The sequence below is a fragment of the Triticum dicoccoides genome, chromosome 7A (assembly GCF_002162155.2).
Source record: "Triticum dicoccoides isolate Atlit2015 ecotype Zavitan chromosome 7A, WEW_v2.0, whole genome shotgun sequence".
Taxonomy (NCBI): Eukaryota; Viridiplantae; Streptophyta; class Magnoliopsida; order Poales; family Poaceae; genus Triticum; species Triticum dicoccoides.
The window spans coordinates 566,995,731-567,005,189 of NC_041392.1; the positions used below are offsets into that span (position 1 = coordinate 566,995,731).

At 47.4% G+C, this 9,459-nt stretch overlaps 1 protein-coding gene across 1 annotated transcript; it reads right to left on the bottom strand.

Moving 5' to 3' along the window:
• Positions 1-7,851: 7,851 nt before the first annotated feature.
• On the bottom strand, positions 7,852-9,176 carry LOC119327887 (heavy metal-associated isoprenylated plant protein 26-like). The gene has a single exon (XM_037600960.1). The coding sequence runs from the start codon at positions 9,054-9,056 to the stop codon at positions 8,571-8,573; it is 486 nt and encodes a 161-aa protein (XP_037456857.1). The 5' UTR covers positions 9,057-9,176; the 3' UTR covers positions 7,852-8,570.
• Positions 9,177-9,459: the final 283 nt, after the last annotated feature.

Here is a 9,459-nt window from a genome sequence, read left to right on the forward strand (position 1 = left end):
GCACGCGCGCGCCGGTTGGAGTACTCCGTGATGTTGAGTTCGTCTGCAGTGCTATGGAGCGTGTCCAAGCTAAATGGCGGCTGTGATGTATCGATCGTTACTGCGGTCGTTAAGTTAGTGTGCTATAATTTACTGGTTTTCGTCACGCGTAACGCGAGCCGCCTGCATCCGCGGCGACCGCGTATAGTATAAGGCTCACGCCAAGCTTGCATGCGGCGCGGAACGGCTAGCGTGAGAACATGCACGCTCTTGACAAGAAAACCCCTTTTCCGTAGCCCGTGGATTTCGGGTTATTGCACTGCTCCAAGGCCTTAGATATGATTGTTCGCAAATTAGAGCGAAAATGGTAATGGGGCATGAAATTTTTAGTCTGTTGAGACGAACGTCTCCTAGGCCGTTGGATCGGGCACCAATCTAGAGCAGGTTAATCAGCCATGTCAATGGATTTTTTTTTCGTTCAGGAAAAGCACGGGTCGTCGCGAACGCCTCCTTCGTCCACGGCCGTGCGTCTTTCTCTTCACCCCACCACACACTCTCTCTACTCCCTCGGTCAAACTCTCATACTTTTGCCATCATGTCATGTATATGCCATGGAAAATTTATTTTTCTGGATCATCGCAATTTTAGTTCACACATCGTGGAAAATTTAGTTTAATGGATTGTGGCAAAAGTATTGCATTTAACCATGAATTTTTTTGTTTAGATCACGACAAATTTGTTTTGTCTCGTAAGCAAAAACATGTACTTTTTTGCATGGATATTTGCGTCGAGTAAAAAGAAATACCATAGGATATGCAATAGTTTTGCCATAGATATAAAATAAAATTTGCCATGGATATTTACTTTACATCCATGCATTTTAACTTCACGCCCCATGATAAATTTATTTTATAGTCCATGGCAAGTTTAACCTTACAAGCATGGCAAATTAATTGTACATCCCATGGCAAAATTTACTCACAACTCATTGCAAATTTTACCTTATACCCATGGCAATTTAATTTTCACAATCCATTTTTGTAGAATTTCTCACTTTTTCAATATTTCTGTGTAGAGGGGATTGTGTTGGGCCAAGAGGCGTACGAAGAGTTTTGGGCTTTTTTTAGTGAAACAATAGAAAATGGGTTGTGACCGATGTGCCAACAGTATTATATCAACATTTTCTTTGCAAATTTAGTACAAATATACTATTTGTAGTTACTGTGATATTATTGTAATGCATTTCAACTTTATCAAAACCATTTAATTTTTTACCATGATAATTTGAGGTGTTGCTGTTGGGGAACGTTGCAGAAAACAAAAATTTTCCTACTCGTTTCACCAAGATCATCTAGGAGTTCATCTAGCAACGAGTGATCAGATGCATCTACATACCTTTGTAGATCGCGCACGGAAGCGTTCAAAAGAACGGTGATGATGTAGTCGTACTCGACGTGATCCAAATCACCGATGACCAGCGCCGAACGGACGGCACCTTCGCGTTCAACACACGTACGGAACAGCCACGTCTCCTCTTCTTGATCCAGCAAGGGAGGGAGGAGAGGTTGAGGGAGATGGCACCAGCAGCAGCACGACGGCGTGGTGTTGATGGAGCTGCAGTACTCCGGCAGAACTTCGCTAAGCACTATGGAGGTGGAGGAGGTGTTGGGGAGGGAGAAGGAGGCAACCAAAGGCCAAGGACTCCAGGTATGAAGTCCCTCCTCTCCCCCACTATATATAGGGGTGCCAAGGGGGGGTGGCCGGCCCTAGGAGATCCAATCTCCTAGGGGGTGCGGCGGCCAAGGGGGGTTTCCCTCCCCCCCAAGGCACCTAGGAGGTGCCTTACCCTCCTAGGACTCTTGCCCCCTTGAACCCTAGGCGCATGGGCCTATGTGGGGCTGGTGCCCTTGGCCCATTAGGCCAAGGCGCACCCCCTTACAGCCCATGTGGCCCCCGGGGATGGGTGGCCCCACCCGGTGGGCCCCCGGGACCCTTCCGGTGGTCCCGGTACAATACCGATAACCCCGAAACTTGTCCCGATGCCCGAAACAGGACTTCCCATATATAAATCTTTACCTCCGGACCATTCCGGAACTCCTCGTGACGTCCGGGATCTCATCCGGGACTCCGAACAACATTCGGGTTACTGCATATACATATCCCTACAACCCTAGCGTAACCGAAACTTAAGTGTGTAGACCCTACGGGTTCGGGAAACAAGCAGACATGACCGAGACGACTCTTCGGTCAATAACCAACAGCGGGATCTGGATACCCATGTTGGCTCCCACATGCTCCACGATGATCTCATCGGATGAACCACGATGTCGAGGATTCAATCAACCCCGTACGCTATTCCCTTTGTCTATCGATATGTTACTTGCCCGAGATTCGATCGTCGGTATCCCAATACCTCGTTCAATCTCGTTACCGGCAAGTCACTTTACTCGTACCGTAATGCATGATCCCGTGACCAGACACTTGGTCACTCTGAGCTCATTATGATGATGCATTACCGAGTGGGCCCAGTGATACCTCTCCGTCATACAGAGTGACAAATCCCAGTCTTGATCCATGTCACCCAACAGACACTTTCGGAGATACCCGTAGTCTACCTTTATAGTCACCCAGTTACGTTGTGACGTTTGGCATACCCAAAGCACTCCTACAGTATCCGGGAGTTACACGATCTCATGGTCTAAGGAAAAGATACTTGACATTGTAAAACTCTAGCAAACGAACTATACGATCTTGTGCTATGTTTAGGATTGGGTCTTGTCCATCACATCATTCTCCTAATGATGTGATCTCGTTATCAATGACATCCAGTGTCCATAGTCAGGAAACCATGACTATCTGTTGATCAACGAGCTAGTCAACTAGAGGCTCACTAGGGACACGTTGGTGTCTGTTATTCACACATGTATTACGATTTCCGGATAACACAATTATAGCATGAATAAAGACAATTATCATGAACAAGGAAATATAATAATAATGCTTTTATTATTGCCTCTAGGGCATATTTCCAACAGTTGCTTTGTCAGGTGTTGTTTTGCAATGTTTTCTCAATATCACATAAGTTTATTCTGAACAAATTGTGACCGATGGATGCTCGCAGTCAAGACTTTGAACTCGAGAGATTGTTATTGCACACTATTCTTGTGTTTTAGTCGTGTGTGGTATGTATTTCTCAAGCGACATTTTTAGTTTAGCGAAAAAAATTCATCAGCAGCGCCATTTCCCTCATATCCCCCCTTGGAACACAATTTCCCTCCCTCAACCGCCCCGCCTCCAAAATTCAAACCCCTCTGATTCTCGCTCGTCGATCTTTGCTTCCCACTTCTACTTGGTCAACTCACGCAATCCACCCCCCCCCTCCAATCCGTCGCTGGCCAGATTTGTATTAATGTCGCCTGCAAAACACCATCTAGCCACAGGATCCCCATCCCCTCCCCCAAAGTGCCACTGTTGCCTGGGGGAGCCGAGGAGCATATGGCTTCCAAAGGCAAATTGCGCCTGCACTCATGGATGAATCCATGGTCACCTCCATGCGTGCCAACCCAAAGATCCTTGAAGACCACGTCATCGTCAAGGCCGACACGCACGAGGAACAATTAGTGTGGTTCAAAGCAGACAACAGAAGTGGCCTTGCATATTTACATCTTTCTTGGGCTGGTTACAACATCGGGCTCGTCAACGACAATGTCTTGTGGCGTGCTATTGAACATTTGGAGTGTGTTTCCTGCGAGGTCGATTTCTTCTATAGCATGCTCGTAAAGAGGGATGCAACTTCCTTGATGGCCCGGGTCAACTACGGCGGCTCGAGTTACTCCGCCATTGAGGCCACTGGTAGCAACATCTACGCCGTCATGCCCGTTGGATCCTCGCCTATCAAGGCAGAGCCCATCGTCTTCTCTATTGACTAAGAGAAGGACACATGCTCTTCTCAGGGGAAGGGGCCCATCATCATCTCTGACAATGAGTAGTAGCTTTTAGCAAATCATTCCCTATTATTCTAGACAATTAAATCTAACTTATAGCTAATTAAGCCCTCGTTCTATGCACTAATTTTCTGATTATTGATGTGATGTTTAACTATTTGGCCTCTTTTGTTCAGTTATGCATAGTATGTGTTCAATCAAGCAGATGATTGTATTGACAGTATGCAATGTCTGGTTCAGATGTTCAATATATCAAGCAATGTGATTATATTTGGTGTCTTCTTATAAGCATGTTTAAGTGAAAAGTCTTTCCATATTCAACTCTTTTGGTATACTAGTGTGCTAAATCTTCATAATGAGGCTATTATGGATAGTGTGCTAACTCTCGTTTCACCTCAACATGCTTGTACATATTGCAGGGTCACAATGCGAGAGGTAGTTCTTTACCATCAAGGTTAGCTTGATCTTCCTAGGGCTAGCCTTATTGTATATTATTGTTCAATTTCCAAGTAACTTTGCCATATTTATGATCTCTTGCATGTACGTACAAATCCACGCTTCAACCATTTATGCGCATGGGGCAATGAGATATTCTTGAAACCGGGCCAAGTGAAGAAACTAAAAAAGATTCTTAGAATAAACAGATGATCATAATCAAACTATTTGGTTGTGCATTATCCAAGAAAACATTGACTTTTAGGATGGTAATAATTATATATGTAGCTTTCATTTTCCACATTCATGATCTATGATTACACCATAATACCATAATATTTCTGTTTTCAGTGGCTTCCAAAGAAGTTCACTGAGTATTACCTCTCACACTACGTGATTCATGACGAGGCAAGGAAAGTTAAAGTATTTCACCAAGAATACTATGATGAGATTTTGATGTCTTCCTCAAGATGATGAATGATGGGCGGGCACCATCACAAGGGGTTGTACTATGGTTGTTAAATCCTTCCATCGAGGGGTACAATATGGGATTATATCGTTTCTTCAACTTCGAGAACAACCTGAATTTCTTTTGCCTCTCTCTTTACCGTCTCTAAAGTTGCATTGTTGCCATGTGTGTAATGTTAAATTGGCATTGTTGTATTTGTTTTGATTTGATGCTTGTAATTCTTGAACATATGTTGATCTCTATGTTTGATGATACGAAAGATGTTCAGTTATGCCTACATTCAAAATGGAATAACATTTCTGGTGAAGTAGCTATCACAATAATTAAATTATATATAAGTGAATGCCAGGTGCTAGACATAACATCTCACAAGTTTCTTGACCGAAAAGTCATGAGCCTTAAATCGAACAACGCACACCCTTTGTTTAAAACAATCGAGTGCGGTAGACAACATCATCATGCACATTCTTACATAGATAATCGTGTGCGATTACCGGACACATTACACACAATCCACCTTGACAAACCATTTGGAAGTGGCAACACCATCGGACATGATTAATAACAAGGTAAATTGTCTGGGAAAGGATACTTATCACAAACAATTCCCTTCTGCAAACCGTTTGGGAACATCCATTCTGTCACACAAGATTTTTCTTATGGTGTGCAATGGTACCCCCGATGGCCAATCCACTCGAGCACACGTTCCCAAAATTGTGTGTGATGTGGGGTTCAAACCATGTGCATAGGCCTTAATTGTACTACTATGGTCTCAAAGTAAATGATTAGGGAGTGACCTCTCCACCCCTCTCTCTGAAAGGGCATTTCCTGCCTTAACTATTTTGGTTTTGATGATAATGCAACTTTCAGACTAACTGTGTGCCTAAGCTACATAGGTATACCCTATATGGCACAAGACGGTTGGGCACCCCTCCGATCAAAAAAGACCGAAGACAAATCGTAGGAAATCCGCACTATTAAGAGGCGATCCGCATAGGAAGGTACTAGGTGAATCAAACACGTAGACATATATATTTTGCACCCACATATTGCCTTTCCTTTTAAGGAGAGAGCTTCAAATTCAATCAATTGTAGGAAACTTGCTCTGAGCGATTGTACCACTAGAGCAAGCGGTTGTACCACATGTCCGGCACTCTTGGAGAACTACCTCCCGAGGGGTGATGCCCTCGGGTCAGGAAGTGCTCAGGTTTGTGGGTGACCAGTTGTACCGGTGCATCCATAGCGGTTGTGCTGCTCGGGACTTTGCATCCCCAACCCACACTGTCGAGCGGTTGTTCCGGCCCTTGTATCGCCCCAAGTACCGCATCGAGGGAGATACCTTTTAGGTACCGGGTGCGGAATAGGGTGGTAGTCCACTGGTTGTCCCATTGCTTGTATTTATAGCGGTACTACCGGGGCTACGAGCAGTTGTATCACTCTGAACTTGGTGGCCACTAGAGTGAGGATATTTGCGGTTGTTCTAGTGCAGGTATCGCCCTCGGTACTGAGGATAGGGTGATTCCTTTCAGGTCTCGGGTGTTGTACAGGGTGATAGTGATACGGTTGTTCCGGATTATTAATTTTAACCAGTACCACCAGGCCACCCAGCGGTTGTACGGCTATGCTTTTGCGTGAGAAGAGTTAGGCCTAGGGCAGTTGTATCGCCCCTATGCGAATCTGCAGATAACGATTGGATTTGAGGAGGGGGTTCTTCCACCTCCCAAAAATCTCCCGTCTCTATCTTCTCTTCATTGTCGCCCCAACTCATTCTTACCCAATCTCCTTTCGTAGCCAACCAAACTTTTTGATTTTCTAGGGATTGAGAGAGAGAGGAAACCTAGATTTACACTTCCACCAAAGGAAATTTGATTCCCCCATACTTTCACTTGTGAATCTTGTTACTCTTGAGTGTTTGGGCACCCTAGAGGGAAGAGTTCACCTCGGAGCCATATTTCATTGTGGTGAAGCTTTGTGGTGGTGTTGGGAGCCTCCTAAGTTGTGGAGAGAGCCCCAACCTTGTTTGTAAAGGTTTTGGTTGCTACCTTCAAGGGCACCGCTACTGGATTCACGACACCTTGCATCGTGCGAGGGCCTGAGGAGAATAAGGTGGTTCTAGGGACATTTAGGGAGTGTTGTACTTCCACACCTCTCCAACAAAGATGTACCTCCCCAAAGGAGGGAACTTCGGCAACACATCCTCATCTCCATCTACTCCACTTGTTTGGTTACTTCGTGCCTTTACTTTGTACAAGCTTTTATTGTGTGTTTACTTTGTGCTTGCACATGTTCTTGTGTTGCTTGTCATATAGGTTGTCCACCTAGTTGCGCGACCTACTTTCTTGTCGAACATAAAGAGGTTAAAGATTGTTAGTCGCCTATTCACCCTCCCTCCTCTAGTCGCCATACTGATCCTTTCACTCTCCTATGTGGTATACTTCCCACCCCTCTTGTCTCTTCTCTAGCCCTTTCCAAGTATGTCGCTGGTTGCCATGAGGTCGCCACTCATGTCCCTCTATCTCCATTTCTCCTCCCTCCTCCCACTCCCCTTTTATCCTTCCCGCCCACTTCATCATCCCCGCACTCCTCCTGCCACTCATCTCATCCCATCGGACGGGGCGGCGGGGGAGGGGGAGAGCGTTCGGTCCCTAAGACATGGACTAGAGGTTCGAAAAATATTTGTTTTTAATAACTAAAACATCTACTTCCCACAATAAAAAAAACTAAAACAGATAGACACTGCTAACAAGAATGCTTGATCCCATGAATAATTCTTTGATGTTATTTGGGGCAACAAAGCTCAATAATGGTGGGTTTGGTTTGAGCCCAAGCCAACCCTACCAAATTCGGTTAAGGTTTTGGTCGGTTGGTGTTGCCGAAAAAAATTGAAGTAGAGTTGGTTATAATACTTGCCAAAATAGTGGCAATCCTCCAAGCAAGAGCCAGAGTATATTTTTGCAAAAAAAAATGGTATTGATTGGTTTGGTTATCATTCAAGCATACATCAAGCCAAGAATTGGCCAGAAATTGTTCCTAAAAATTACGCACTAAATTGCTTGTGTAGAATTGTTACATAGATCACTACTTACGGTTCTTGTAAAGAAAGGAAATTACAAAGTCTATTCTGGAAACAGTAACTGAAGCTGAAAGATGGAAGAAGCTAAATCCACTAATAATTTATTCAATCACAAAGACCCGACCTCGCCGGGCAAGATCAGTACTCCTTTGCTGGCATTGCGCAACGGCGTGATCTTAGGTGGCCTCCAGGGCTTTCTTAGAGCCTGGAGGTTAAAAATTGGTGGCCCATGGACACTGCAGCAACTGCACATGACATTGGAGAAATGCGAACACCGAGTCAACAGGACGCCGATCGAGGATCATTCCCGGCGTAATGCCCAGAAGCACAAGATCATTCCAGATCGATCAACCTTGCAGCGGAGCAGAATGGGAACAAGACCAACGACCAGACCTAGATCCGGGTCATGGAGTTTATTGCCACGTACCTCATCAGTGGTCGAAGAGCTTGACCGGCCCCAGCACGGCGACGGCGGGGCAGCCTGAAGCATCTGCGACGGGAACGACGGCAGGACGGCCAGCCTGCCGCCTGAACCAACCCGGAGCAGCCATGCAGCTCCTCCGAGGAAAAAGTGTAACCCAAATATACATACATACGTAGCAGTTACTACCTAGGTATTACTAGGAGTTACCAAATGGAACGGGAGGAGATCGATCGACCTAGTGAGGAGCTACATGATCGCGCACGCCGCGTTGGGGTTCTCGTCGGAGAAGGCCCCGGTGTACCTAGTCTCGGTGGAGGTGGCGCGCGCGAAGGACGCGTTCGCGCCGCCGGGGTTGGCCATGACGTCGCGGACGTACCCGGCGGGCGCCCTCTTGTCGTAGGCGCCGGGCGCGTAGGGGTGCGCGACGACGTCGTAGGGCACGTAGGGCCACGGCTCGACGCGCTTGCCGGTCTTGCGCGCGACGCGGCGCATCACCTTGGCGGCGTCGACGTAGCCGGTGACGGTCACCCTGTTCTCCCTGGGGACGACGTCGACGCCGGTGACGCCGTCCATCCCCTCCAGCGTCTTGCGGATCTTGCTCACGCACCCCTCGCAGTCGATCCGGACCTTCATCTCCACCGTCTCCAGCTGCCGCCCCTTCTGCAGGTGGCCGCGCGTGAGGGGGGCCGGGCACGACCGGCACAGCCCCGACAGGGCCTCCAGGAACCCCATCGATCTACCGGCCCGACCGATCACTCGATCAAGCTCTGGCAATGGAGGGGGAGGCGGAGCTCTGGCAGACTGTACAGTGTTGTGGTGCTGCTGGATCCTCCATGGACGGATCGAGCAAGGGTTTATATACGGCCGAGCAGGAGCAGGCGACGAAGACCGGATGGAAGAGCGACCAGGAGCCACCTGTTCCCTAGGAGCAAGACGTGAGAGGCGAGGTGCTTGGCAGGCTCAGGGGGTCACACGTCGACGGGCATGTTTCGCTGTCGCGTGCTGGAGCCGCGCCCACGCTCACTTCGTCGTCGTCCTACAGTACTTCGGGACCAGAGTGGCCAGCAGCCCGGCCGGGGGCTCAGAGACTGCTGCTTTCTCCGGATCTCCGCGCCCGTTGCGTTGCGTTGCGCCG